Source organism: Rhizomucor pusillus (assembly GCF_041956525.1).
Source record: "Rhizomucor pusillus strain CBS 183.67 unplaced genomic scaffold VTP01scaffold_2, whole genome shotgun sequence".
NCBI classification, from domain to species: domain Eukaryota; kingdom Fungi; phylum Mucoromycota; class Mucoromycetes; order Mucorales; family Lichtheimiaceae; genus Rhizomucor; species Rhizomucor pusillus.
In genome coordinates this window covers 729,407-757,190 of record NW_027192144.1, presented here as the reverse complement: position 1 = coordinate 757,190, position 27,784 = coordinate 729,407, and the positions used below count along the sequence as shown (strand labels likewise).

Genomic DNA, 27,784 nt, shown 5'->3' with positions numbered 1-27,784 from the left:
ACGATTCCCAATAACCTTATTTTCGGAAAGTATTCAACCGCTGAGTTATTCTCTCACAAGACCACCCAAGCATTGATCTGATGTTTGCTAGTTTCAAGGGAAAGTGATAACGATACTTTGGGATAACGATGTGATAAAGTTTAATCACGTATCAGTTCATGTACATAATCGGCTATGGCAAGACAAGATGTTAGACCTGGACTTTCGATACCGATCAGCGTGAAAAAGTTCTTCAGGTCATCTTCTTCTCTGATTTCAAAGTCTCTAAATGGTTCTCCTGGTCCAGCCAGTTTAGGTCTACAAAATAATTTAAGTTACGTATTTTTCCAGCATGCAATTGAGGATTTTTCTTACCTAATCCCAGCGTAATCTGGGTGGAGCTTGCTAGCTTCGATTGATGGCAGGATTGCTTTCACCGCTTCAGCAAACAATTGTCTATTTTCAGGCATATCAGGCACTGTGTAATCCGAGGGACTGTCGATGTATTGGACATCTGGACCAAACTTGACTTTTCCAGCCATATCGAGGGTCAAGTGAGTTCCCAATCCAGCAAGGTTCTTAACAGGACATGGATATATGAGATGCTTGACTCCCAGCGGACCAGAGTATGCGTAGTAGCATCCTCTAGCGTAGTGCAGCTTATACCTTCCTGGAGCTACCATGTTGGTGACCTTGTCTGCATACAGACCCGCCGCATTGAAGACACGTCGAGCGAGTATGTCGCTTGTATCCGGATGTGTTTCTACTTGCACATGATATCCGCCTTCCTGAGCAGGTCTGATAGAGGATACGGACGAGTACAGAGCCACATCACCGCCGTTGTCGATTATTTGTCCGTGCAGATAATCCATGAGCGCGTGGCTGTCAATGATTCCTGTAGAAGGCGAATACAATGCCGAGTGAGCACGGAGCTCTGGTTCCATTTCGATAGCCGTTTCGCCTGAAATCAAGTGTGTTTCAACACCGAGTCTGCTGGCTTTCTCCTGTAAACTCTTCAAGTACTCATGCTGTTCTTCCGACTGGGCAACTACGAGCTTGCCAACTTTATCGTACGGTATCCGCGTTCGCGACAAAAGCTCATATAACTTTCGATTGCCTTGGATGCAAAGTCTAGTCTTTAAACTATCGTTTGGATAATAGATGCCAGCGTGAATTACTTCGCTGTTACGAGAGCTATATAAAATACGCACGGACATCAGCGTCTGATAAATAATTTAAGTATGCTGTAAAATCCCTACCTTGTTTCTTCGCCGTAACGTTTATGCTTGTCAACAACGACCGTAACTTCCGAGGGTCTCTCCCGTGTAAGCTTCTCTCCAAGAGCCAGACCTACAACGCCGGCGCCTATCACTAGATTGTCGACCTCCATGTCTGCTGTGGAAGAGAATAATCGTCGTTGACATGGTCCTGACAGGATTCTCGAGATTCGAGAGAGGAGCATCTTGGCTGAGAGCCAAACGATGGCGCAGCTTCGTAAAGAAAATGCGACTTACCGAAGCGACGATACCGATGATTAAGCTTTTACTCACGTTAAGAATTATTGTTGCACCCAAAACGCAGCGTGCAGCAAACCACCTCGATTACATCGAGTTCCCCTTGTGTTCCTGAATTACACAGCAGTGCTAAAGAACAGGTTGCTGTGGAACAATTTATTCAGCAGCACCGCTGTGAAATGATAAGAGATATATCGTAGTTTATCTCGATGGTTGTAAAAGAATGCAGCCAGTTGATCTGATGCACGTTTATGAGCTTGCCCTGAACGATATTATATACAATTTCTATTTCTTTTGGCAGAAAGTTGCCTCTGAGTTGTTGCGTTTCACAAACTAGAGCTGTATCCGAACTTGTGAATGCTTCGTGACAATGTCCAGCAATCAAGGCGTTGCTGATGGCAGCTCTCCTAGACAGAGCAGACTGCAGAGTGACTTGTCTGAACAACGCGATCGGTCCAAGGCAAGTACAAGATGATTCGAGCACAAACCAGCGTAGCCCTAACTTGAGTGCAGCCAGTGTCGAGATCGGGTTCGGTGCATAACAAAGCAGAGACAGATCTTCAAAAGCTAAACTTTCGTCTTTCAGAGCAAGTGGGTATCTGTCTCAAATAAATGTCGAATGGATTACGAGCTCATATTAGGCTTCTAGGTGGAAGATCTCAAATATCAGCTATCTAATAAAAACAATGAAGTAACCAAACTGCAGGAGACATTGACAAGACGCACAGGTACGTGCATGTGTGTGTGTGTGATACTCTGGGCTGTTGACTAAATCTTGAGAAAATATTCATGTAGCTGAGCACGATGAAAAGATGAAAAAGATGAGAGAAATCTTTGCACAGGCCACCAAAAATTTGGACGGATACCGAGCATCGATCGCAGAGAAGGATGCCGAGATAGATAACCTTCGCGAAGAACTGGGCAAGAGCCAAGCACGTGAAAGAGAGTTGCAAGATATGACCGATTCTTTGAAAAGAGATGTCGATAAGCTTGGAGCAGACATGAACAGTGCAAGGGCTGCTTACGGCGCCCAGATCAAACAGCTGGTAAGCTAGATCCCAGAATATAGAAAGGAATCAATATCATATTTATATATTCTCGCAAAAAGGAAAGCAAAACTCGGCAGCTTTCATCGCAGTTGGAACAAACAAAAAACGATTACAGTCAATATAAGCGCCGGGCTACACAGTTACTAGAAAGCAACAAGACTTCGGCCTCAAATGCCGAGAAAATTGCAGAGCTTGAAAATATGGTAAAAGCGTTGCAGTTGGAGAAAAGGTACGATAGCACTTGGGTTGCTAATCCACCGCTGCTGACCTCTAGTCCTTCCTAGTGAATGGTTAACAGAAAAGAACGAGCATGTAAATCGAGTCGGAGCGCTGGAACAAGATATACGACAGGCCCTGGAACGTGTCCAAGATTTAGAGTCCAAAAATGAAATCATAAACAAACTTCAAAAGGAAAATGCAGCCTATGTATTGGATGTCGACAGACTTCGAAAAGAATTAACTGCTTCTAGGGATGCCTACGAGCAAGGCAAGTGGGAAGAAAAATGATTATATGTGAATTTAGAGGGATCACACTTTTGCAAACAGCCATGCAGGAAGCCTCACGGGCACATCAAGAGGAAATGATGAAGCTGGCAAGTAGCAGCAACCAACATGTGAAACCGCAGGCACCACCAGAAAGTACAAACAATGCAGCGCTAGAAGTGGAACGCCAAGCATTGCAGGATATGGTCGACTCGTTGAAAGACGAAAATTCTCAATTACGGGAGCAAATTAAAAAGCTTGCCCGCGACAAGGAAAACCATGTGGAAACCATCTCCAAGGAAGAATCAATCGAAGTTCCGGATCACAATGTTGACGTATATGGTAAAGGAAATGCTCAAACGCCAGGGGAGAGTGAGTATTGCGGGTTGAAGAGGCATAATGTAATCATCGGTTTTCCGTAGCCTCAATATCGAAACTGCTTTCACCGCTGTCTATGGGTTCTGAGAGCAGGCTTGACCTGGAGAAACAAGTGCAAAAGTTGCGGGAAATGCTGGACGAGAGTGAGGATCAAGTTGCGGCGCTGCGTGCTCAAGAAAAGGTAATGTGGAGTTGCCACGCACAGGATTTGTCCTGATTTTCTAAATGACCAGCATATCAGGTGCTCAAGGCGGAAATAAGGTACCACCCATGCTGCGCGGTGTGTGCGCGCTCAAGGTGGACCATGCAAAGAGTTCTCACGTTATATCTTAGGAAATTGGATGCCTTTGACAGGCGACAAAACCTTAATGTGGAATACCTGAAAAATGTGTTTCTCAAGTTTTGCCAGGCAGAGAACAAGGAGGTAAATAATTGTTGCATTTGCTCAGACAACACAAGTATTCAACAAAATTGAACATAGTACATGATTCCTGTGCTTGCCAAACTGCTGTCTCTCGACGATGCGGAAACTGAGGAGTTGAGAAAGTCCTTTTCCAGGGCATGAACAGGGTTCAGTTCTCCAATTTGGCCGTGTGTCACCAGAAATACGGGCTATACTGCATCTAACGAATGCCCACACGCTCCATAGTAGGAAGTGCCATAATACTTGATGAATTTACAATCTTCTCTTTACTAGTCCATAGTTTTAATAGCTATATCTGTAACCAATCCTTTCTTATTGTAAGAACAGCTTCTTGTTCATCCTTGTTCTTTCTGCTGCTGGATTCAACGTTTTGTTTCCCGCAAACATCTCCGTCATCTGCTGATCAGAAGAAGCTTTTTGAGGTTGCACAGCTTTCTTGTGCACATACATACGCACTCGAGCAACGCTGTGTCCTTTCTCGCATGGTCCCCACAGACATTGGCTTTGACCAGTTAAGACATATTAGCCCGCAGCAGCAGAGAGCTCTGGAGGAACTGCACAGCGAGTTTTGGCTAGACAAGCCAAAACTGCTGGAAGTCATGCAGCAATTTGACAAGGAGCTCAAAGCTGGTTTGGCAGACGACCGATCAAGCGACTTGAATATGATCCCATCCTTCGTAACCGGTAAGCCAAACCATTTATATTTGCTGCTCCAACTTCGTGGCTAAAAAAAGGTATACTCGAATGCAATAGGATACCCCACCGGCCAAGAGAAAGGAACTTACCTCGCGCTGGAAATCGCGGGAATGGATATATATGCTTGCCAGGTCAAGCTGAAAGGCGAAAACGGAAAACTTGCAATCAACCAGTATCAATACAAAATCCCACAAGACCTGACCAGTGGAGACGACTTTACAGTGCTTATTGATTACGTAGTCGAGTGTGTATCCGATTTTCTCTCGAGAGTGGGAACTCAGGATCTCTTCGTGTATCCGATGGCTTGCTCGTTCGGTTTCGCCATCAAGCAGACAGCTCTCAACAGCGGTCGCATTTTGTCACTTGGTCACGGTTTTAGCTATCCTAACGGTGTCGGCGTCGATATTGTTCAACTCATGCACGAGCGTATGCAACTCAAGGGACTTCCTATTAAGGTTGTTGCTATTACTAATGGTAGGTAGTTGCTACTTGGCGATGTAGGCGGATAAAAATAAACTAACATTTTGTATACATAGATGCTGTCTGCGTGCTTTTGGCACACGCCTATCAACACCCATCCACTCGGTTAGGAATTGTCCATAGCTTGGGCACTAACTGCGCTTACTACGAACGCGTTTCCAAGGTTACAAAGTTCCAAGATCCAGCCATGAGGGACGACGCAAACGAACGCAACATGATCATTAATACAGAATGGTGCAATTTTGGATCATCTAGGCGAACATTACCATGCACCTGGTTTGACCGAAAACTTGATCGAGAATCCATCAATCCTCAATATCATGTCTTTGAAAAAATGACAACTGGAACTTCCTTGGGCGAACTTGTACGCAACGTTTTGATATATTTGGTGGATCGCGATGTTTTGTTCAACGGCGAATCTAGCGAGACTCTTAATCGCCCGCACAGCTTCGATACGAGTTACATGTACGTATGCGAAGATGATGATTCTGAGAATTTGGAAGATACGCGTGTTGTCATTGAAGATATGATGAAGATATCCAAAAGCTCCATTGGTGACAGAGAAGTAGTCAAGCGAGTTTGTCAATTGGTTGGCATGCGAGCAGCTATGCTTGTCGGCGCAGCTATCGCGGCAGTTGTTCTCCACATGGTCAATGACGGTATTGGAATGGAAAACGGATACGCTATATGTAAGTTCCGATTTCAAGTCAATTGCGTTGTTGCTGGTTGCTCACTGTCACGTAATATTTAAAGCTATCAGTGGTGATATTTACGAGGATTATCGGTCGTTCCATCCTCGTCTTTGCCGGACCTTGAAGGAACTGATTCCAGACCAGATTGCCTCCAAACTGTCAGTCGGTATAATCAAACATTCGCGCATAGTTGGCGCAGCCATTGTGGCAATGATGGCAGAGAAAATAGCCGCGACCAATGACGAACAAGCATAATTGTATCATGTATTCCTATCTATCTGCTATCTGACTCTTCCTACCTTCTTCGTTCCAGATGCTGCTCATTTGTACCATACTTCCCACTTACCCTCCCCCAAAGCAAGCAATGTAAACTTTATATAATTCATACTTTGTTGTCTGTTTCACGTTGGCTTTTGGTTTTTTTTTTTGATTTTCAATCCATCATCCATTATGCAGGTGTCTGTAAGAGATTATTGTCACAAGCAACGAACCAAACACACTAAAGTTTTATGTTATATATTAGCTGAAAAGCCAAGGAAATCGGCTAGGGATTTTGCCCATAGTTGCCGTCAATGCGTGTCGGGAGCAGCTGGACCTGAATACCAGCTTCAGTGAAGGTTCCCGAGCAAGAAGCTGCAGCCTTCTTCCACCATTGTCGATAGTGAACAATATGACCTCTGTTCAGTTCACAGTTGGACGGCTGGATGCCGGCATGGTGAGTGAGACGACGAGGAGCAACGTGACGCGACAATGCGGTAACCAACGCGGCTGAAATGTGCTAGGCTATTCTTCTCACGGAAGATCATCATCTGATCGAATTTCCGTCACTTTTGCTCCCGAATGGAGTGACTTCGGGAAGTATTGTCAACATTGCCGTGAGCCGCAACAAAAGCGAGGAGGAACGTCGAACACAAGAGTTTTGGGAGTTGCAGGAAAAGATTCTGAGCGCGTTTGGGCAAGCAGAACCAGAACCTCCAGTGCTTAGAGTCAGAAGTATCACGCAGACGTCGTTGACGCTAGAGTGGGATCCTCTGCAGCTGCACACTTCGAAGCTGCGATCACTCGATATCTACAAGAACGATACTAAACTTGCACAACATGTGCCTACCGATACAAACCACTGCAAACTCTCTGGCCTAGACGTGGATCATGAATATGAATTCTACATTGTGATCAAGACAACCGCTGGAAAATACGAGTCTAACCGTGTCCAAGCACGTACTCACAAGATGGAGAATTTAACGGGTATCCGCGTAGCATTTGGGCAATTTGAACAGCCGGAGCCAGCTATTACAGAACTTAAGGAACTCCTGGCCAAAATGGGCGCATCTTGGACTGACAGCGTCACCTCAGACACCACACATTTGATCGCGCAGATACCTGGTGGAGACAACTACGACAATGCAATGATGCAGTCCATACCTGTCGTGAAACCGGACTGGCTAGTTCAATGCGATAAAAATAATAAGATACAGGTAAAAAAATGAAGAATGGAATGTATTTTCGAATTATATGCTGTGCCTAACTTTCGAAACACGCTGTAGCCTGCCCTGCCATATTACATTGTCAGCGTACCAACCGGTAGTGACTAGACCTCCTCCCTCTTTCCCTCTACATCTCGAATTCCATTCTACTTGCCACAGCCTCCAGATAAATATTAAGCCTGACAAATCGATACAATATGTAACGAAATTGGCATTTATAAACTGTTGACTTGCTCCCACCTCTGCTTTTGTTCACTTTAATTAATTGGCTGGGAACGCACGGTTGCCATTCTTTCGGTGGCTTGTTTGTAGCTAGGGTGTTCTCTCTTGCGGCCCAACCTGCCCCTCCCATTCTCCTCCGCATGGCATTCCGAGCACCTCCTACTCAAGTCGGCAGACATGCCGCTAATTTGCTAAAGGGAAATCTACTAAAGTCGACTCCAGCGTGGTTACCGGCGGTCACGGCAGTTCCTCCTGGCCCTTCCATTATCCGCGTTCGTTCCAAAGACAACAACACCGCGGCCTTGTCCGAGAAAGAGAAACAATTGTTCCAGAACAATGCACAGAAAACAGCAATCAACAGACACAAAGAAAAGCATTTGCGCACCAAACCTCCTCGACCACAGCCCATTCGCTACCCAGAAGACAAATTAAGACGAGAATTCTATCGTGATCATCCCTTTGAACTCGCTCGTCCTCAAAACTTGGTTGAAAACAAGTTGGCATTAAACCGAACAGATTTCAGCCAGCTTCTTTTACCAGGACTCGGACCGGAAGATATTACGGGAGAAACGTGAGTGGAAGAAGATTCTCTCTTTTGTTTGGATAGAGGGCATACTGACAGAGATGTGGACAGTGTTATCAAGTACCAATTGTATCTGATGACACACAAAGGCATGTCCAAGAGAAAAGCATACGCACAAGCAACATCTGAATTCTATGAGATACGAGCACGCCAGGAAGAAAACGAACGAAAGGTCAAAGCGGATTTATTAAAGTCTTTGGAATCTTCTTCAACGGCAGAGAACGATCCTTACGGCCTAAGAGCGAAACCACACACAAAGCGTGCTTTGGAAAAGGAAGAGGAATATATCAAAGCTGGCCAAGAAGCTCTGGCTTTGGGTCACTAGACGACGCAAATGTAGATTATGTCAATAAAACAGTGATAATACATCCCGAGAAATGTTCATGTTCAACACCCGACATCCACGGTGGAACATCCGTCATCACATTTTCTGTTTTGAGGATGTAAGCATCCCAGCACTATCAAGAGTGTTGCTTACCCAAAGGATGTATACATGATGCCCGTTGCTGCCCCCTTGAGCAAAGTTTACTTGCCGATTTGAAACCTTGTATTTCTGAGTGGGGATCATTTTCCCGCCCTTGCTGGCGCGAACCCTCCCCAACGTTGCTGAATCATAATAATCTGATACGTATTAAATGCAGCTATACGAATAGACAAGGAATAATCTTCTGTGCGTGCACATTCACGCGCAGGCATCGCACTGCAAAACTCCAACGACCACAGTACCGTCGTCAGAATAATAATAAAAGAAGAAGGGTCCACATACGCAAGCGTGCTTGTTACAGGGCACCAGAGCATGCAGTTTGCGCAACAATGCAAAGGCTCAACAGGGTCCGGGCACAGTGTCGTAACATTCTCCTGACAAGGACCAAATGAAAGCTTGACGAATACACATGCACGAAAGAAAAAGCTCGGACTGCAAAGTTGTCGGGGAGCATGCGTTGCCCGAAAGAGAGAAAACTGGGGAGGAGAATTGGACTTTGGGTCCTCTCCCCCCAAATCCTCTCTCACCTTTGTATTTTCTTTCTTCTCTTCCTTCCCTGTTACTGCCATCCCACAATGATGGGATACCTGTTATACTTGATATACTTTGGAGTCCTGGTCACCGTGGGACTCTCAATCTTGTTGTATGTCTACCAGTGCGATCTACTATACCCAGCGTTTTTCCCTAGTGGTTCGAGATCTGTGGTAAGCAACTACTCGAGTTTTGGCGTGTATATCTCGGAAAACAAGTGAAAGAGAAAAAAAGGCCCGAAAATCTCAAGCAAATCATTCGATATTAAGGTCGCGCGACCATCACAGTACGGTCTGCCGGACAAGGAAGAAATACTAGTTACAAAGGATGGCGTCCGCATACGAAGTTATGTGTTGATACAACATGGCGATGATGTAGCAATACAGTCACCAACATTGCTCTGCCTACACGTATGGATAACTTTGTATGATGATATGGGTTCTTCGTTGGAGCTAATATTGTGATGTTTAGTCGCATACAGGCAACATGGTTAGGGGTGCTGACAATGTTCGAGTTGGAAATTCTCAATTAACATGTGGGAAACAAAATACCAGGGTCATCGATTGCCTATTGCTCAAGTGTTTTACAAGAAACTTGGATACAACGTCGTCATGCTATCTTACCGTGGGTTGGTTTCCCGTATACTGACTGTTCAGTCCTTAAAGTGTATTTGCTAAGCTTTGATAAATTGTCAATGATTAGTTACGGTCTTAGCGAGGGTAAAGCAAACGAAAAAGGATTGCAAATTGATGCTCAGGTAAAACAAGAACAGGTCTGTATAGCATCCATTTGATCTGACGCTATGCATAGACCGCACTGGATTATATTCTTCGACATCCAATCCTAAAACATACCAAGATTGTCGCCTACGGCCAATCCCTTGGAGGAGCAGTAGCAATCGATCTCGTTACGAAGAATGAGGACAGGTTCAAGGCTTTGATCATTGAAAATACATTCCTGAGCATTGTAAGTCAAGTTATGCATCTTGTGGATTTCTGTCTAATACAAGCCTATTCCATTCAGCCGCTGCTTATTCCACATATTTTCCCAGCACTGAGACATTTGGTTTACTTGTGTCACCAAAGATGGTGGTCCTACAGAAACATTCGCTTTATTCGACATGTACCTATCCTCTTCTTGGCGAGCCTACGCGACGAACTAGTTCCTCCTTCGCATATGGCGAAACTGTACAAAGCAGCGGAGACAAGTGGTCCAAAAGTTTGGTGCGAGTTTAAAAATGGCACACACAATGATACCTGTATGCAGGTATGGATTCACGCTGGTCGTCTACACACCTGGGACGACGGATCTAAACAACCACTTAATTTGATAGGAAGGATACTTTGAAGCAATTGGGGAATTTATACGAGATCACGTGTGGGAAGCAGACTGATTGTCTGCAGCAGCAGCAGCAGTAGCAGTGAAGCAACGTTCGTGTCTTTTTTTCACCGTGTTCCCTTTCCCTCTTAAATCCACACATATATCACCTCATTCGTAGTTACAATAAGCATTAATCAATTTTACTGCAATTTCTTCTCCAACTCATCAAAGTAAAACCATATTCTTGTTACTTGCATGACTGTGAATTGGTTGCCTGTATTGGTCTGTGCAACATCATCTTCATCGTCCGCTTACTGGACAAACAGCAGCATAACCGTTATACCATGTCTTTTAGTAACAGCAGTGCGTCTCCTACTGGGCCTCCCTTGCCGCCTAATCGTAACCACATCGATCACTCGCGTCGATCGGTGCCCGCACCACCTCCTCCTCCCTCTGCAGACAGAAATGCAGCACCTCACCTGCGCATGTCCACCATTCCCGTTCAGCCTGCATACCAATCTGTAGATGTTGATATTCCTGAACCCCCACAAACTGAAGCCGGCAAATGGACGTTTCATTCTCAACGTGAGTTTCCTCCTCCTCCCCCGTTCGAGAAACGGCTGCGAAGATATCCTTCCGGTGCAGAAACAGGTTGCCGTACGTCGTCAAAATCGAATCTTACTGACTGAATAGTTACTGATGATTTGGATATATCACTGCTTAGGTATCCCTGTCGACTTGTCGCACTTACGAGCATACGCCGCATAACACTCTCAACTCGATATTGTCTAAAATCTGTGCATAGAGATTACAGACACAACACACAACTTTTCTGCTTCCTCTGAATGCCAACATCAAAGATATACATGAATAAATTATCAGTAGCTCTCAAATGACGCGCGGGCGCATCTGAGAATGGTTTAGTTATGAAGTGAGTACGCTGATACCCATAATAATACAGGCTAAAGAGACATATGGAGAAAGTCGTTCCCCTATCCGCGCTGCTTTCCAGAATAGGCCGAGTGGTCTACTGCCACGTTAGTCTTTCAAGTTCGCTCTGGTGTGTCTACGAACGAGAAATACTTGCCCAGTTTTATTGCGGTCAAGAAGCGACGGCGCTTGAGCACGGATGTACGTGCAAGTGCAGATTAAGAGTAGGACAGCCAGCAGCAAAGATTGGAAATTAAAGATGGCAGACTGGTCACAGAGATGAGCATACCTTCTGGTTGCTTTGCCGGATTCGACATGGTTTGTCTTACCATTTTGTATGCGGGGTATACGAGAAAAGTGGAAGCACTTCGACTTCTGTTTCTGAGCGAATTGCTCCCGTTGAATTTGACGCCACGTCAATAATTGATGGATAAAATAGCCATTGTTTCATAGATCAGTAAAATGCTATTTGTATATATACAGAGACGGATACATGGTATGGTATATATAAGACAATACGATACGATATGGCAAATAAGAATGAATATAGGGGAAGGGACAAGGGGCTATAGTTATAGATACATTACAGATGTAGGGTTGGATGGATGACAACCAGCTGCAGTTGCTGCCATAGTTACCGAGGATGAGTAAGGTGAAGGTGTATTTCCCTGCGGCTTGTAATAATGTACAGGGGAAGAGCTCGGTGGAGGTGTTGGTATACCCATGGGATGGTAGTAAGGTCCGTAGGTGCCAGAGACGGCCGCTCCCGCCTCGTTCAAATCACCAGGACAAGGCATCATCCCCGAAGGCGGTGGAGGTGGCGGCGTAGCCTTCCGCTGGAAACCTGCTTGCTGGTGCAAATTCACACTAGAGCGAGATTGCCTGGGCAGTCTATGTTGATTCCAACCGTCTGCGTTTGTCGTCCCAGCCATAGTGTATCCCATACTTCCATGTCGTTGCCGGGTATATTGCTGTGGCAGAGGTGGCGATGAAGATGAATGACGCCAAACTTCGGCTCCGTTCACAACAAAGCTGTGGCGTTGCGGCCGGCGGTAAGATATGGCATCAAATGATGCATTCTTTGGGGGCGATGCTCGTGACAAGTGATGCTGCTGCTGCTGCTGTTGTTGTTGCTGTGCATTAAACGCATATGAATTATTACTCGAGCGATCAGCATCCTCTTCAAGGGGATCCAGGGTCACAGGACTGTGCAAGGACTCGGTGCTCGTCATTGGTGTATTGTAGAAATAGTGGGGCGAATGGTGAAGGTTACTTAGGCTGGCCATCCGACGCACGACAGGCGGAGCATTGACGCTTGCAGCAGCTGCAAAGGCAGCAGCCTGTTGCTGTTGTTGTTGTTGCGGTTGCGCTGCCGAAGGAAATACGATCATGCGCGAGCGATTAGATTCGTCCAGCGACACACGTGCAGTCATGTCACACAGCCGGTCTATAGCTACCGTAGACCGTTTCGTAGTAGGCATGGTATCTTGGCGAGCAAGTGCAGCAGATCCTGCGGAAGTAGATCGGGCATGCCGATTTGGTGTAGGAAAAGGCGAAGGCGTTTCATACATAATACTTTTCATCATTTCTTGCTCTATCATGCCAACTTTCAGCAGCTGATCACCGTAACGTTGCAGCTCGCTGATGGGGACGGATAGGTTGAAGTTGTTGAGAACGAGAAATTCCAGTTCAAGACTGTTCAACTCGGCCACAGGCAGTCCGCCCACCTACAGAGGAGACACGTCAGTCGATATAACAATATAACTCTCTGGAATCGCTTGTACCTTAGCGTATCTCGTGTTGGTGTAAAATACATCGCTGAAAAACTTGCTTGAGACCATGACTCCGGCAATGATAAGTCGATGGATATTGTAAGAATCAATTGTAAATGGACGACCGTATTGCGCCAGCGCGTTCTTGGACATTCGATCAAAATAAACAAGCAAGCTTAGGAAGCATTCATTGGCACAAGGGCAGTACTTGAAGATACGAGCGAGATAGGAATATATGTCAATGGAGGGAATTGCTCGTGCGTGAAAACGGGTATAGTTATCGGAGGGAGGATTCGCACAAGTTTTGCTGTTAGATGAAGCTAAAAGCGAGGCTGAAGATGCGCGACGAACATTTGTTTTGCGGCCGGACGTAGCACGGTTGAGCTGATCATTGGCGGCTGTCATTCGTTCCAGAAGAGATGCCAGGAGGCGTATGGTCTCCACCGTAGGGTATCTGGCAAGGTCGAATGTGGGTGGCATCTTTTCCACCTTCTGGGTATAGTTAGCAGACACGACGGGTGCGAAAGAAGGATGCGTTGAAAAGGTCCACAGCAATGTCTGGGGGAACCCGGGCCAGTCAAGTGGTGTCACCTCCCAGAATTGTACACTAGGCCGAGCTGCCACAACCGACATGCAACTAGTATGAATGAAATAAAAGTTATTCGTTCGCATAGTTCATGCCCGAACTTTTAAACGTTTACTTTGAAAACTATATATACACGCATTATCACAGGTTAATAATTGTTGATACTCTTTGCAACATATGCCATCTTATTGATCATGCAACACATCGTCGGAGAGAAATCTACACAACTAAGCGTAAGAATTGTCATGAAAGTGTTGATGCAAGTTACATACGCGCTATATCGTTCAGCAGCTAGCGCTTGTATCTTTAAGACAGCAGATAAGTGCGGTGCCGGCAGTGTTCGTTTCTATCTCAGAGGGCATTCGTTGCAGGCGCACTAGACGTTTCAGGGATCAGAAAATTTTCGACCTTTCAAATAAATGATCCACTGTTCAAAAAGTATACACGAAAGATCGTAATCTATAAGCGACTCGTCTTCTCTCAAGGAATGCTGAGGCCAGCAAATATATTTGCGCTTTTCTTTGGAGCGCGGATGGGATCCGGCCGGCATAGCTGACGTTGCCTTACACGTGGATAATCAAAAGTTTTGAATTCGCTTTTTTGGTCTTGTAGACTCAAGGGCTTAAAGTGGACGATTTAACGAATTTGTAAACTTGCAACAGCCATGGAATTATGTGCAAAAAGGTGCTTTATGAGGTCGAAATATTGTCTCGTGGTCGGTCTTCCTCGGCTTCGTCAATATTCACCCGCGAAACGGTCTGACACACGATTGCACTGTGGAATCCTCCAAAACGGTTTTGTCCTTTCATACACACCTAGAGCGGGTGAGCGTTTCATACATAGGATCCATGAGTGTAACTTATTCATACAAACAATAAACAGTTGAAAATCTTTCGCAGCTGCTTCAGATGGCTGGGTCTTCTTGGGATTAGTAGCCAGTGTAGCCTTTCGGCCACGTACAGGCCCGGAGCGACCAACTTAGCCACCAAGGCTTCTGCTTCAAGACATATGATCTGTAAAGCAGGCACAAGAAGACTCTTCTTTTCGACTTGACGGTAAAATATCCAAGTTATTCATAGCCTCACGCAGAATTTTTCTATGGTTTGCTGGTACTGTTCAGCTCCTGCGTTACTTGTAGCGAGCTCGACATTGAGGACGTCATGCTCGTCGTTGATAACAACTGCGTGCGATCACGCGTAGCTCAAGCTTGTCGCTGATCCTACAGGTGCCATGGTTAAGAGACTACTTTCTAGCAGCTGTGGAGTCGCTGCTGATGGACTCTCCATAGGAATGCTCGATTTCAGACTATGTAAGGTTGCAGAAATTTGTCGTCGAAAAACTGCTCGAAAATATTGCCCCGTAATTTCACGATTTGATCTTGCTCTGTGAACGATCGTGAGCAAGTTGAAGGAAGGATTGGATCCTTCCTGTGCAAAGCTTTTAACTATACAGTTGTTTAGCTTTTAGTTCAGCGAGAAATTCGATGTAGCTTACATATGAGCACATATTGCGAAATATTTCTCATATAAAGTCAAGGCTACTTTTCTTTGAACCTCCAAGGCCGCGTTGTAGGCTTCGGAAATGTCTGTTTCAGCAATCTTTACGTGATATTACAAAAGAGCGTACGAACAGGATGATGGAAGAATTGCTACGACATTACATGACGCACGATCAGACTGGTGAACCAGACTTGACGCCTACAGGGACTTCGAGTTCCTTGACCTCTGTCTTGTACTTTGCCTTCATATTTTTCCACGCACTTTTGCTGTAACCAGCTCTCCGAGTCCCTTTGTCTTCACTATTGTCCGATAAGTCAACGTTATAGTTTAGGGCCAAGCTTACAATGTAGATGTCATTAATTCCTCCTTTTACATTTGTTGTCCTCGGGAGTATACCAGATCGTGCTCTTCGTATCAATGTCAGCCGCTTAGTAGTTGCTATTTTTACTTAACAACACCATTGCTGCGCGCTTTACAGCCGTCCCTGAATTTATTTCCATATCTGGTAGCATAACATCGTCGGATTCTGCGATTGTAGACTATGTCTAACATGGTCGTTGAGTAGTTTGATAAGGGGTATATTACATATTCATTACATAGGGAGTACTCGTGTTTAAATTGCTGAAGCGTTCCGAGAGTAGGCTTCTGCAATCAGCTTCTGCGTGTATGCTGTCAGAAATAACCCATTCAGTGACAAGAGAGTCCTTAGCTTGTGTTGTAAGCACTGCAATCAACCGCGCAATCAAGAAGAACAACCAGCGGAGACAGGACAGTTTCTTTTGCTGAAATGAGGACTTCCAGATAATAAGTACTGTATTTGCTAGTTGCATCGCTGTAGCTTTTGTAAAGCATTATTGCGTATAGGGCTACGCGCTAGTCGCATGTATTAAGCTATAATATGTCATTTTTGAAAAAGGTGGAGTTGCAAGAAATGGCGAAGAAGTAGAAGACGCATGATGGACAATGAATTAAAGCTTGTCCCGAAAGCGGAAATTGCATTTGATGCCCATTTTGCACCAAGTCCAGGTGATGCGCTTAGTGGATTCCATATCTGACATCTTTGCCTCCAAAAGTTACTCCACCTTAGCCATAGACGTTTACGGTGTTCTTTACGATGGAGAGAAGCTGTTTCCATATTCGCACGAGTGTCTAAAACAGCTTTCTGAAGCCGGCATACGTACCATCTTGCTGTCCAACTCATCTCGTTTGGGTCCTGTCCTCGCCCGCGATCTAGAGCGCAAATTTGGCATTCAACATTGTGACATTGTGTCAAGTGGCGATATGACACGTATCTTTCTCCACGACAGTTTGCATGAAGACACAGAAAACTGTGTAGCGACGGTGATGCCTGGCAAGACGACAATGACTGCGACAGAGTTCAGGGCAGAATACATAAAGACTGGTCGCTTCTTTCTACTAGGAAACGATGATTACCACGGTCCTCTATACAAACCGCTAGCACCAGCTTTGGAACGAGCCGTAGACTGGAAAAACGACGAATACGATTTTGTACTTCTCGGTGCAATTATTCCACTAGAGGGTCCGTTCGATCCATTTGATGGCGAGAGCGTTGAAAAGCATTATAAACCTTTCCTCGACCACTGTCTTAAGCAAGGATTGCCTCTCGTGTGTGCTAACCCGGACGTATGGGCACCTAATGGAAAAAATCCAGATGGATCAATGAAATTGCTGGCATGTCCAGGATACATTGGAGAATTGTACCAACGTATGGGAGGAAAAGTATTATATTTCGGCAAGCCCTTTCCGAGTATCTACAAATATCTTCTACTTGGAGTCGAAGATCCTAAAAGTCTGTTATGTATTGGCGACAATGTTGCCACTGATGTCATGGGTGCTCGCGAAGAAGGTTTAGACGTTGCTATGATCATGGGCGGTGTTCACAGCGACTTGTTACTACCGTTAGATGATCCGCTCCCTAAAATCAAACAACTATGCTCTAGTATCTCTTCTAAAGAACCTAATTTTGTAATGCCACTCTTGAAATATAAGTGATGCTGTTGGATTACCTTAATATAGCTAGTGATGCATCGATTTCCTATTTTGATCTCATTTATACATGTCACAGTCCTTGTTACCTCCAATATAATTTTTCCTGCTTGATGTCGAGATAAACAAGAAATATATAGCAAGATATGTAATAAACGTCTGGAATGGCATTCTGATCAGATTATATGCTGTAACTGAAAAATGGCCGTGATTATAACTACTATGTACAATTTTCAAAGTTGTGAAACTGTTATGTCTCATTGTTGTGGACCTCCGTTGTAGTAAGCAACCGGCGTGGCTAGGAGGTTGAAATGGGCCTGAAGATAACCAGAATCAAAATGAGAACACTGGACCAAAAACATTTTTCCCTGAAAGGCAATCCGAGGAGGGATCCGTTTTCTTGGTGAATCACCACACCGTGCCTAGGTCCATTCTGGTCCCTCTCTTCCTCGCTCGTCACTATCATCTTGTGCTTTTTATTTTCTTGTCACTACAGCAATGTACAATCAGTGGATGTATCCAGAAGTGGACATTAGGGAACGTTCATTCCATTCAACGCATCCATACGCTCGAAAATTTTGCGGATGCATGTCACTTCGCGGCGGTGGTACTCTCTCCTGCTTCATATGGCTGGTAAATTGAGAAAAGATTGACGGTGCTACTCGAGCTTCAGCAATGTACTTATCGCAGCATCCTGTAGGGCTTAAACTTGTACGGAGCTGTTCTTTCTTTCCAAGGACGAAGTCGCAAGTATTATGTTACGGAATACATGCTGGTTACAAACAGCGCTGACATGTCAAATAGCAATATACTCGTACCTTGACTACAACGCTCTTATGATTCAAGGTGCTGTCTGTATTTTGTTTATAGTCGCAGCCTTCTTCTCCCTCTTCGCGCTGTTTATGGTATTTGAAGGTTACACGAGGCTTACTGACAAGACGGCATTAAATGCTCTCTTATTTCATAGAACAAGCCAGCAATTTTACGCCAGTCGCATCGCACAATGTGGGTCGTTGTCTTCATATTTATTACAGATCTTTTCGTAAACATCATCATATTCGGTGTGCAGCGACCAAATTTCTCAGACTGGTGTATCGACGCATCTAGACAGCAAGTGCAGGACCAGATCACCAACAACAACGGCACAGTTTTAGACTTTACACCAAATCGGACCAATTCAGATTTATACAACTGCGACCGGTTGTGGCAGGACGAGCTAAAGTTTGCAATTGTCCTCTTCATCATGATCACCATATGTTTCGTAAGTCTACAGCTGAAGGATGCGTCATCTACAAGTATTCTAAAGGTGAATCGATTGCCATTGCTTAGATCTACTGGGCAGTTTGTCTATGGTCGTACACACAAAAGCAGATATATCTGCTACATGACCAATTCGGTCGTCAGATGGCGGCCGCTGCTGCTGCAGGAGCTGCTGGGGCGATGCCTTACCAAAATACCATGATGAACATAAAACCTTCGAGCAAAGAAGTAGAATCACGGTCAATGGAAGACGGTCAGAAGAGTTTGGCTCAATTGTTCCGGGAAGCTGTTGAAGATATTTCCTCTGCATTCAAACAACGAAAATGATACCATCAAAACAATCAATTGTCTTGCTTGATTCCCTCCACCTTTCCACAATACATTCTATCGTTTACTATCTATTCTTTTCGATCATTTCGTTCAGAGAAACTTTCACAAGAAATACACTGCTCAATGCAAAGTTACATACAAATATGGCATACTGCAAGCTATTTAGCAGACAGTGGGGAAGTTCGGATATCTGAAATAAATGTTCTGCGATCGAATCATTCTCCATTTTCTTTCGTAAAACTAAGAGTTCCATAATATGGTGATTGAGCGCAACGGGGAAAAATACGCATGGTGTGTATATAAATTGTGCATATGCCTGCAGTAATAGACTGATACAGAGCCAGTCGACAATGCATTCGAGGTCATAGAGTAAAGAAGTGCCAGCATGTAGATCGCCCGCTGGTACTAGTGCAAAAAAGAGGAAGGCAAATCTCACAATGCAATCATTGCCGTCACTTACGAGTAACCAAGCGCTCTCATGTAAAGTGTACCTGTGCGGTTGCAGCTTGTAGGTATATGCGAGACGGCTTACATTGTGGGCAGACTTTAACGTTACTTGCAGCACCCAATCCATTAAACGGCTGCTTATGCGAAATGATCCATAATTGCACCTGTGTAGCTTCCCACCTCCAGGACACCTCTGATTCTCCATCGCCTATCCCTGAATCGCCAAGCACACTCTGAAACTGAAGGATACTGTAGACAAACTGCAAGCATTTTTTTAATTATGGAAATTGTTGTATGGGTATGATGGATACGACTGCTGGTCATAGCTCTGGTTCATGGTTGCAGGAACATTACCCGGCTGAGAAGATGAGCCGGGTGCAATGCGCATTTGCTCGTTTGATGGTCCTTGTAACGTATTCTTTTGCTCCACTCCATTAACAGTGACACGTTGACGACCATTGCCGTAATCTTCGATTACCGTTGTACCCTTGGGAATAAACGTTACCTACCCGTACAGATCTTTTGCCACATTATTTCTGAGAACTTACTTGATCATTTTGGATCTTTGTCACTGTCGTGGTCTGTGCAACGCCGTTCACGATTCGTGTGGATGTCGATACGCTGCGGGACTCTCCGCCACGTCCACCTCCAAATCCAGACATCATTGAACTGCTGAACATGGATCCGCCACCGCCACCACCAAACATTGGAGTGTTGAAGAACGGATCATCGAACGGATCTCTACCAAACAGCGACGATCCAAAGAAACCGCCTTCGCTGTTGTCAATTACTCTCCTTCTTTTGCATCTTATCAATACACAGAACATACCTGACATGAATGGATCTCTGCGTCCAAATGGACTTTGAGCAAAAAATTGTGCAAAGATTTCTTCGGGAGAATGGAACTATAAAAATACTTGGTGAATATCATATATCCATCTAGTCCAGTTATCTAATAAACGATGGCATACGTGGAAGTTTGCAAATGGATCAAATGCAGGTCCGCGACCACCAAACTCGTTCGTTCCTGTATCGAATCCTCCACGGTCGTATATCGCACGTTTTTCAGCTGAGTAATCAAGTTTACGTCAGTGTCATATATCATGTAAATCTTCCAGTACAGTCGGCTACTCACGATCTGACAAGATCTCGTATGCATGACTGTAACGTAGTCAGCATGGGTATCCTTCTATGAGGCTCGTGCACTGGGCGTAGCTTACCTTATCTCCTTAAACTATATATATAAGAAGAGCATCGAAAAAAGGTCGTCAGTACAATGCCCCTCGTAGATCGGCTAGTTTGGGATCGTTCTTGGCGCTTACCCTCTCGGCGGCTTCCGCGGACGGGTTCTTATCCGGGTGATACTTGAGTGCTAGTCTTCGGTATGCTTTCTTGATGTCCTGAATCGAGCATTCCCTTGAAACTTCAAGCACTTCGTAGTAATCAGTCGCCATTTTGATTGCAAAGAATAGAGAGAATAAGAGCGAAAACGAAAGAAATCATGCAGCTCCATTGCACGCGGCTGTTGAATTTCGGATTGAATTTCTGGGGTAGACAGATGTTTCTCCCGCTTTGAGTCCTGCCCAGAAAGGATAATCAGGAACTACACTACACTATGGGGATGGAATTTAACTACTCACTGGCAGTAATGGAAAGTTACAAACAATGCTTCCTAAAAACCAGTCTGAACTTTTCACAGTACAAAAACAATAAATCTCCTCAATCTAAACCCGTTGAGTGGATAGAAGAATACATCAGCAGGGATGACTCTATCTAGCAGACCAATCTTCCCAGCAGGAAACAAACAACGAAGCAATTGGGGAAGAAAGAGTATGTTTATTTAAAGGCGCTGCGCCTACACTGTATGCTCCTGGCCTGCCGGGCTAACAGGACGGGTTTCTATTGTCCGCTATTGAAACAGGATTACAGCATCACACTGTTGAGGACTAAGATACCCTGGGCCTTAAAATACGCAGCTAGAGGGATGCGACGCATAGCTACTCGCCAGCAGCGAAAATATAACACGGATAAAGAAAACTAGTGTCGCACAATACAATTCACAAAAGATAACACTAACCTAACCAGGCCGAGTCAATAACGAAGAGAACATATTGATAACTCCACGATTAGATCAACCTTCCGCGACATACTGGAAGCAGAAATAGTTAAAGGGAAGAGGAGTGTGTCTATTTGATTGGCTGCTGCCGACTATAAGGCTACATGGTATCTATACTGCCGTGCAAACAGGATGTCTTTTTGTGATCCAGCGGTGAATTACAATTACAGCAACACACAGATTTATCGAGTTGATACCGATCTATGCGCGCAAGTTCTTCCAGCGAAAGTATAATTAGGGTTGGCAGTCCTAACATCCAACGTAATGTCTTCCTTTCGCCCGGTGAGGCCGATACTGCCGCTAGAAGTGCAGCGCGCATGGCAAATTGCTGTCTCATTTTCCTGAAATCGGTTCCTCAAGATGGATTACGTTCGAAACAAATTTTTTTCAATGACGAACTTCTGTTGTCTCACTCGATCAGGCACGAATGCCATATGATGCAATAGCCTAAGTGATCTGTAGGTTTGTGACTTCAAAGATGGCGCAAAGGCCGCCGTATCGAAGTTCTGTGATGTATGCAGTGATACCATGTCCTTCTGATCAAATAAGATCGCGCACTTCGTTGTAAAAATCTGCTTATACCTTTTACTTTGAATGTGAAGGCAGCTTATTAGTGTCTGTATGATTAATTACGGATTTTTGTTGAAGAAAGCCAATCGGCAGAGATCCCAAGCGAGGACGTAGTTATTTTCCTTCGGTTCAGCGATCTTTGCCTCGCCATGTCCGAAATGTTGTCCCCATCGAGACTGACTCAGGACTATTATAACGCTATCGAGACGTTCGACTCCTCTGACAGTATCCTTTTGGTTTGTCCTATTGAAAGACAGTGGATAAATGTTACAGTTTTGAGCGAAAACGAGTAAAGTTACCATAACAGATGGGTCCGCTCTTCGGGACTGGTCGACAGAGATCGGATCTGCATAAGCATTCTACAATTCAGTTTCACTGGTGCATTGAGTAAGTGGTTGTTCTGAGAGCAATTTCTCCGTCCTATATATGCGACTGTTAGTACATCTTAACTACGATAGAAGACTTGCCACTTACAATCGTCTAACACCATTGATAGAACTTGCTTTGAACGTATCCATATCTGGCGTCAATGTGCACAACACGATTTGCATCGATGACCTTTTAAATACTGACGATCCCGTAATCCTCAAATTCCGGGCAATCGCTAATCCATATATCCCACGTGATGAGTATAATTTGGCAACCAATAGCTACCCGAAGATATCAATAATTGTTTTGCTGTTTTGTGAGGTTTTAACAGCAAAACGTGCCGGATGGCCCTAAAATCCATCATTGCATCAGAAATTCAGGGCAACGGGTACGTCGTCGCTGTATGGAGGTTCCAAATGGCACATCTTGATCTCATTCCATAAAGCTTTACAGGTTTATCCCCTGGATTCTCAATTCTCGGGGGAGCCATCGTCACTTGATTTGGTCATTACTATAGTGGAAGGCTATATGGGAATACCAGGTATTGTAAGTTTCATTTTCTGTTTTTGCCACTTTAAAATTTATGCCATCTTGCAAATCATCCGAGCTTGACGCATAGCTGACTACTTTTTGAAAACACATGCATTAATTTTCGTCTATTGACCTATAACTCGCCTATCTACATTTCTCTTATATGTTGGATAATTCTATTGACAGCAATATTTTGCCAAATGAAGACAAGATAGCATCTATGACATGAGGCCGTATGCGTAACTGTTGATCATCACTGCTTTCGCGTACACCGATGCATTTCTTGAAGACGAGGTCGAGGTACGGAAATGTTTTCAGCGCTCTCATAACGGACGCTGCCAGTTAACAGATCAATTGGGTGATCCATAGCTGCATCAACGGCCTCTGCGACGATTGCGCCTGGCGCGGCCGTCAAGCGGCAAAACACGGCTGACTTCAAACACTTCCGCAAGCTTGGTGAAATCTTCATCGCTCCATGGTTTTCGCTCGCGAGAAGATAATGGGATAAATTCGGCTTTGCTGCTGTTTCTAAAGGGAATTCGCCTCGGACAGACAGATAGTGATCACGGTTGAACAGACTAATCGCGTTGCTGATGAAGGAGGTTAACACCGATCCATACGCATGAATAGATAAAATGTAGAAAAAGGCGAAAAAAAAGGGTATGATGGAGAGGGATTCGTCATTTAAAGTGCTTGCGAATGATACAATCAATTTCCCTATTTTATGCAGCGCTATAACAAAGACAGGATGGAGTTCAAAGAAGCTGTCTTGCATTTATCGTTTTCGTATAGCACGAATGGATCTCTCATAAGCATTTTTGATTTTAAAAGCATGCCTTTGTGCTGTAAACCATATCCTCATCAACTACATCATAGGCAGTTATTGTCCGTCCAAGAATGATGACACCTGTCTGTCAGAAGCAAATTCCAAAACAGAAGCTCTTGATTCTTAAACGAGGGCGATATCTTCAGCAATTTCCCGTTTCTGAACTTGGAAGTGTTGGTGATAGCTTATCAAGTTGAAGGAGATATTGAAATAGTATGTTTACTCCTAATTTGCCTTCACATCGTTTCTGATATGTCACGCTCGTCATTTGGTAAATAAGTGAGCAAGCAGTGATAGCCGCGCTTAAGACTTGAAAAGTATTCGATTTTGTTGCATATGTACTGTGCATACCTACTTAAGAAACTCGCCTATGAAGCTCGTGGCTAACAGGTTTGGTTTCAATCTAGCGTAATGTTGTGAGAAATATTGATTTATGTACATGAGAATTAATCAATAAATAATAACAATAATAATGAGTATTTTCAAAATATGTTACGCGTATAGCAGCTCATCGTAGGTGGGTAAACGATTTAAAGGTGCTCTTGATGGAGCTTGATCGGCAGAGTTATTGCACCCTTCTGCAACTATAGAGCTATACGAGGGCAGCGTCGCTTCCTCTACTCCGTTCAAGAACCAACTTGATCTGTTGTTTTGGATCTGCTCTCCTGTTTGAGAGTGCAAAAGTGCAATCATCAAAGCTGGATCGTAAGGCAGAGAGCGCGCGGTTTCCTCGTATGCTGGTAATCCAGCATCGTGTACGGCGCATATATGGATAGGCAACGCTGCTCGCAGCTCGGATACTTTACCGTCCGGATGCTCGACGGAAAGAACAAATTTGAGCTTGTGGCGTATGCGGACAGCTTCATTCTGGACATCACATTGTATCTGATCAGGGGATGGTGGGACAGGCACAACCTGGGTTTTAGACCAGACAATAAAGCTTCCGTCGCTGCTGTCATTCGACTGCCCAAATTGGTCATCGCGGCCAAAGTGAATGATTCGTCCGTGGGTTCGCGCGTGGCCACCAAACCATCCGCAGCTCGCTCGGCACACCATATACTCTTTCAGCGTGCAAGTAAAGTACCGAATCCTCAAATGACTCACGAGCGGAGTCACATGGATGCTCACTGGAATCTGGTCTCCGTGGCTGTAAACTTTGGTCGGTACTGTGATCTCGTAGTCTAGCTTGTCGTTCCATTGATTAGCTATTGTGACTGGTTCCATATACTCGGCTGTGAGAGGTAGCATCTGTCGTGCCACATGCACTATTCGCCGCACCGTCAAGTTGGGCATGAATCGAGAACGTTCTACCACCGCCTTTAGGCGATACTGCACAAGGTAGAATGATGCAACATGCGTGGATTCTGGAATATCCCCCGGCAATGGAAACTCGAATTCATATGTGTAGTTTCCAGCATTCAATACATGTAGTTTCGACGCTTTCGGCAGAAAGTTCCATGTATGATTCAAAATCGTTCGCTCGTCCTGGAATAAACGCTCATGGCCATTGCCAATAGCTATACATCAAGTACCATCGTTATTCCACGTTTCTTATTCATTATTACAGTTGCTCTTACGCTCAGTCCAAGTTATTAACATTTTTCCCGTAAACCGCAAACTAACAGATTTAACCTTGGTCGGCTCGTGAAGCGACAACTCGAGTATCCCGCGCAAAACGCAACCTGCAGACTCTGTAGGTGATCCGTACAGAATGAGCTGATCGCTTTCAACGTGAATCTTAGCCTTGAGCCCAGAACGGATCCGCTCCATATTTTCTTTTTTTTTGGGGTGAGAAAAAAAAAGCAAAGAAAAGCGTGTGAGCCTTTGACAACAACAAAAAAGCGTGTGCTCCAGAAAAGCCAGTGTCGCGTGATGCGCTAACCTGCGAATTTAGTTTGCCAGGGGTGACACCCCTTTCCTCACAGTAAACCCCATCGCTGTGATTTTCCTTCTGCTTCGCCAGGGATCGACATGCGGATATAAATATGCATAGTATTGAGTATCTGCATTGAGCATTAAAGAATACACGCAAATGAGCGACTGTGTCAGCACTGTTCTCAGGGTTTGCGGGACCCTTCGATCAAGCTCTGTACCATCGCACTGACCATCGTAGCAACAAGGCGGGAACCGCTGCTTGGTGTGTTTAAGGTGCTACAACTGCATCATATGAGGCATTTTATCCCGGAAATAGAATATATCTGCACCGCGGAACAGGACCCGATCTGGCAATGCACTGGAACCAAAAAGGTTTCCATTAATGGGCACTTTGAACCCAGATCATTTCTGTGAGCAGCTTTGGAAATATGGATGCTGGAGGCTGACTAGGTCTCGCGGTTTCTCCTTGTGTCCGTTAGTGGAACATAATAAACAAGCGCAAAGTTGATGACCTTCCCATTGCCCAACTTCTAGAGATCCATAAATATTGCAACTGTAGGATTTGGTTTTCTCCTACAGCGCATCTTAATCCGAAACGCGGAAATAACTTGATTCCGCAGTTGCGATGCATTGCTAAGCTTCGGAGCGGGTATATATGTATTCACATCCAGGAGATCCTTCACAGGTGCTTCATAACACAAAACAAGAGAATGAATTGAGCAATGATGGGTTTGTCAATGGGAATATTGTTTTTGTATGAAGGCGTGGGCTTTATCAATTAATAAATTTTTAACGGACTATGTACTGAGAAGTACGTTCAGCGGGAGGGACTATGCATTAAGCTTGCCACGGTGAACGTCAGGCTTGTTGAAATAACCTGTTTACATGGAATGGACTTACCGAGATAGTGAAGCCGTTATCGAGTGTTCCAAGGGCCACGTGGGGGAACATCCAATGTTTCCAGGTACTCCCAATCGTCCCCTTCGATCCCAATATCTTTGTGATCTGTCATCCGTTCTTGGAGTTGAGCTGGATCCGGGTCCCCAAGCATGAAGAGGCTGCGTCGTCTGAATGCTTCTTGCGCTTATTCTTCATTTTGCGGAACCGAGACCGAAATGTTGTATGTCTCGGCAGCGACAGGAGGATCCACAGGGCTCTCTTGCTGGGCTCGAATTTGACAAACGAACGGGTTACAACTCCGGTACGCAAGACGGAAATCCGCAGGCAAACGAGTGGAATCATGCTCTGGCCAAGGAACGATGTGCGGTGACCAGAGCATACAGCGACAGAAGACGAAGACATCGATGAAGGAGCAGAAGACATGTTACTAAGAAATGGATGAAGACCAAAGGATGTCAATCTCAGGGCCTTTTTTATATTCGCAAAGACCCGGAATCAGTCGGCAACAAAGCAACATGGAAATTCATAATGCTCGAAGATCAATAAACGATACTACAAGGAAATGCCCAAGGGACGTGAACAACGTACAAGAAGATACCATATTGGCGCTTCTCAAGACGCCAGCAAGGTCATGCACAGATATCTACATCTTTCAGATCGGAAATCAAGCAATAGTAGTCTTGTCAAATAAAATGTGAAACCAGCATGTTGTAAGTATTACTTCCAAGCAAACTGGAATGTTTCTCTTGATAATCAAAGGAGAGCTCTAAGCATGGTCTGTGTAGTTCCCAAGGTGTTGGATACTATAACAGACAACAAATAGTTTCGACATATATTTGATCTGAAAATACAGTACACAAGTGTTTTACGCTACGCCGTAATGTTGTTGGTATTACAAAAATTATACAGGTGGAATTTGTAAAAGAAAAGAAAAAACACATAAATACGAGCGTCTATCTGCTCATTGAATAAAAAGAGAGTATGCGCCAACAAAATTCAGTGCTGCATGGTGCCGGCGTCTTCATTGCTTTTGCAGACACCATGAGCCTTTGTTAGCAACACGGGCACAAGCGAGCTATCGCACGGAATATTCCTGAGACGAAGGAGACGACAGCAGATACAATGGTATTCACGAAGCCTAAGTTTCAGATCAGTGAATACGAGCCGAGTCGAGTCGATTCGATTGTCGCCATGGAAATCGTAACAACTTACCGGCTATACCGCTGACAATGACAGTTATCAGCGAAGCTATGGACTGGACTATTCCACTAAGACAGGAAAATATGGATCCCATTGTAGTGTAAAGTGAAGAGAAAACCGGCATGCGCGCGCACACCATTTATATATATACTTTTTTTTTGTACCAGCCGAAGTTTCCATTGCATCATCGATCCGAATGCTCCTCCACTTGAGCCGTCGATATCCATGACGTTGGTTTAGCGATCCG

The 27,784-nt window shown here is 44.7% G+C and overlaps 17 protein-coding genes across 17 annotated transcripts; 9 read left to right on the top strand and 8 right to left on the bottom strand.

The window, feature by feature from the left end:
- Window positions 1-140: 140 nt before the first annotated feature.
- VTP01DRAFT_4385 (uncharacterized protein) lies at window positions 141-1,369 on the bottom strand (the record flags this gene model as incomplete). Its single annotated transcript, XM_069383061.1, has 3 exons — window positions 141-297; window positions 355-1,173; window positions 1,239-1,369. The coding sequence occupies 3 exons, from the start codon at window positions 1,367-1,369 to the stop codon at window positions 141-143; spliced, it is 1,107 nt and encodes a 368-aa protein (XP_069243800.1).
- Window positions 1,370-1,863: 494 nt separating this feature from the next.
- On the top strand, window positions 1,864-3,968 carry VTP01DRAFT_4384 (uncharacterized protein; the record flags this gene model as incomplete). The annotated part of the gene is made up of 11 exons (XM_069383060.1): window positions 1,864-1,953; window positions 2,007-2,084; window positions 2,143-2,221; window positions 2,289-2,539; window positions 2,602-2,771; window positions 2,827-3,029; window positions 3,089-3,367; window positions 3,448-3,584; window positions 3,645-3,664; window positions 3,737-3,827; window positions 3,885-3,968. 11 exons carry the CDS (start codon window positions 1,864-1,866, stop codon window positions 3,966-3,968), a joined length of 1,482 nt encoding a protein of 493 aa, XP_069243799.1.
- A 341-nt stretch (window positions 3,969-4,309) lies between these two features.
- Window positions 4,310-5,950, top strand: VTP01DRAFT_4383 (uncharacterized protein; the record flags this gene model as incomplete). The annotated part of the gene is made up of 4 exons (XM_069383059.1): window positions 4,310-4,511; window positions 4,581-4,997; window positions 5,060-5,692; window positions 5,757-5,950. The coding sequence occupies 4 exons, from the start codon at window positions 4,310-4,312 to the stop codon at window positions 5,948-5,950; spliced, it is 1,446 nt and encodes a 481-aa protein (XP_069243798.1).
- Window positions 5,951-6,365: 415 nt separating this feature from the next.
- VTP01DRAFT_4382 (uncharacterized protein) lies at window positions 6,366-7,287 on the top strand (the record flags this gene model as incomplete). Its single annotated transcript, XM_069383058.1, has 3 exons — window positions 6,366-6,410; window positions 6,478-7,170; window positions 7,240-7,287. The coding sequence occupies 3 exons, from the start codon at window positions 6,366-6,368 to the stop codon at window positions 7,285-7,287; spliced, it is 786 nt and encodes a 261-aa protein (XP_069243797.1).
- Window positions 7,288-7,541: 254 nt separating this feature from the next.
- Window positions 7,542-8,309, top strand: VTP01DRAFT_4381 (mitochondrial 37S ribosomal protein mS23; the record flags this gene model as incomplete). Its single annotated transcript, XM_069383057.1, has 2 exons — window positions 7,542-7,972; window positions 8,036-8,309. 2 exons carry the CDS (start codon window positions 7,542-7,544, stop codon window positions 8,307-8,309), a joined length of 705 nt encoding a protein of 234 aa, XP_069243796.1.
- Window positions 8,310-9,043: 734 nt separating this feature from the next.
- On the top strand, window positions 9,044-10,392 carry VTP01DRAFT_4380 (uncharacterized protein; the record flags this gene model as incomplete). Its single annotated transcript, XM_069383056.1, has 8 exons — window positions 9,044-9,172; window positions 9,269-9,409; window positions 9,471-9,488; window positions 9,554-9,627; window positions 9,702-9,756; window positions 9,810-9,965; window positions 10,023-10,265; window positions 10,333-10,392. The coding sequence occupies 8 exons, from the start codon at window positions 9,044-9,046 to the stop codon at window positions 10,390-10,392; spliced, it is 876 nt and encodes a 291-aa protein (XP_069243795.1).
- Window positions 10,393-10,663: 271 nt separating this feature from the next.
- Window positions 10,664-11,087, top strand: VTP01DRAFT_4379 (uncharacterized protein; the record flags this gene model as incomplete). The annotated part of the gene is made up of 2 exons (XM_069383054.1): window positions 10,664-10,976; window positions 11,044-11,087. 2 exons carry the CDS (start codon window positions 10,664-10,666, stop codon window positions 11,085-11,087), a joined length of 357 nt encoding a protein of 118 aa, XP_069243794.1.
- Window positions 11,088-11,243: 156 nt separating this feature from the next.
- VTP01DRAFT_4378 (uncharacterized protein) lies at window positions 11,244-11,581 on the bottom strand (the record flags this gene model as incomplete). The annotated part of the gene is made up of 3 exons (XM_069383053.1): window positions 11,244-11,346; window positions 11,407-11,516; window positions 11,579-11,581. The coding sequence occupies 3 exons, from the start codon at window positions 11,579-11,581 to the stop codon at window positions 11,244-11,246; spliced, it is 216 nt and encodes a 71-aa protein (XP_069243793.1).
- A 240-nt stretch (window positions 11,582-11,821) lies between these two features.
- Window positions 11,822-13,654, bottom strand: VTP01DRAFT_4377 (uncharacterized protein; the record flags this gene model as incomplete). Its single annotated transcript, XM_069383052.1, has 2 exons — window positions 11,822-12,976; window positions 13,034-13,654. The coding sequence occupies 2 exons, from the start codon at window positions 13,652-13,654 to the stop codon at window positions 11,822-11,824; spliced, it is 1,776 nt and encodes a 591-aa protein (XP_069243792.1).
- A 2,454-nt stretch (window positions 13,655-16,108) lies between these two features.
- Window positions 16,109-17,119, top strand: VTP01DRAFT_4376 (uncharacterized protein; the record flags this gene model as incomplete). The annotated part of the gene is made up of 1 exon (XM_069383051.1): window positions 16,109-17,119. The coding sequence occupies one exon, from the start codon at window positions 16,109-16,111 to the stop codon at window positions 17,117-17,119; it is 1,011 nt and encodes a 336-aa protein (XP_069243791.1).
- Window positions 17,120-17,611: 492 nt separating this feature from the next.
- VTP01DRAFT_4375 (uncharacterized protein) lies at window positions 17,612-18,700 on the top strand (the record flags this gene model as incomplete). The annotated part of the gene is made up of 5 exons (XM_069383050.1): window positions 17,612-17,746; window positions 17,814-17,859; window positions 17,918-18,018; window positions 18,081-18,374; window positions 18,443-18,700. 5 exons carry the CDS (start codon window positions 17,612-17,614, stop codon window positions 18,698-18,700), a joined length of 834 nt encoding a protein of 277 aa, XP_069243790.1.
- Window positions 18,701-18,959: 259 nt separating this feature from the next.
- On the top strand, window positions 18,960-19,387 carry VTP01DRAFT_4374 (uncharacterized protein; the record flags this gene model as incomplete). The annotated part of the gene is made up of 3 exons (XM_069383049.1): window positions 18,960-18,994; window positions 19,048-19,211; window positions 19,266-19,387. The coding sequence occupies 3 exons, from the start codon at window positions 18,960-18,962 to the stop codon at window positions 19,385-19,387; spliced, it is 321 nt and encodes a 106-aa protein (XP_069243789.1).
- A 37-nt stretch (window positions 19,388-19,424) lies between these two features.
- Window positions 19,425-20,604, bottom strand: VTP01DRAFT_4373 (uncharacterized protein; the record flags this gene model as incomplete). The annotated part of the gene is made up of 7 exons (XM_069383048.1): window positions 19,425-19,637; window positions 19,699-19,922; window positions 19,980-20,055; window positions 20,122-20,219; window positions 20,286-20,311; window positions 20,371-20,384; window positions 20,473-20,604. 7 exons carry the CDS (start codon window positions 20,602-20,604, stop codon window positions 19,425-19,427), a joined length of 783 nt encoding a protein of 260 aa, XP_069243788.1.
- Window positions 20,605-21,895: 1,291 nt separating this feature from the next.
- On the bottom strand, window positions 21,896-23,205 carry VTP01DRAFT_4372 (uncharacterized protein; the record flags this gene model as incomplete). Its single annotated transcript, XM_069383047.1, has 6 exons — window positions 21,896-22,079; window positions 22,136-22,195; window positions 22,311-22,440; window positions 22,491-22,555; window positions 22,889-22,954; window positions 23,009-23,205. The coding sequence occupies 6 exons, from the start codon at window positions 23,203-23,205 to the stop codon at window positions 21,896-21,898; spliced, it is 702 nt and encodes a 233-aa protein (XP_069243787.1).
- Window positions 23,206-24,054: 849 nt separating this feature from the next.
- On the bottom strand, window positions 24,055-25,332 carry VTP01DRAFT_4371 (uncharacterized protein; the record flags this gene model as incomplete). Its single annotated transcript, XM_069383046.1, has 2 exons — window positions 24,055-25,079; window positions 25,140-25,332. 2 exons carry the CDS (start codon window positions 25,330-25,332, stop codon window positions 24,055-24,057), a joined length of 1,218 nt encoding a protein of 405 aa, XP_069243786.1.
- Window positions 25,333-26,445: 1,113 nt separating this feature from the next.
- On the bottom strand, window positions 26,446-26,760 carry VTP01DRAFT_4370 (uncharacterized protein; the record flags this gene model as incomplete). The annotated part of the gene is made up of 1 exon (XM_069383045.1): window positions 26,446-26,760. One exon carries the CDS (start codon window positions 26,758-26,760, stop codon window positions 26,446-26,448), a length of 315 nt encoding a protein of 104 aa, XP_069243785.1.
- Window positions 26,761-27,389: 629 nt separating this feature from the next.
- On the bottom strand, window positions 27,390-27,764 carry VTP01DRAFT_4369 (uncharacterized protein; the record flags this gene model as incomplete). The annotated part of the gene is made up of 3 exons (XM_069383043.1): window positions 27,390-27,475; window positions 27,550-27,597; window positions 27,689-27,764. The coding sequence occupies 3 exons, from the start codon at window positions 27,762-27,764 to the stop codon at window positions 27,390-27,392; spliced, it is 210 nt and encodes a 69-aa protein (XP_069243784.1).
- Window positions 27,765-27,784: the final 20 nt, after the last annotated feature.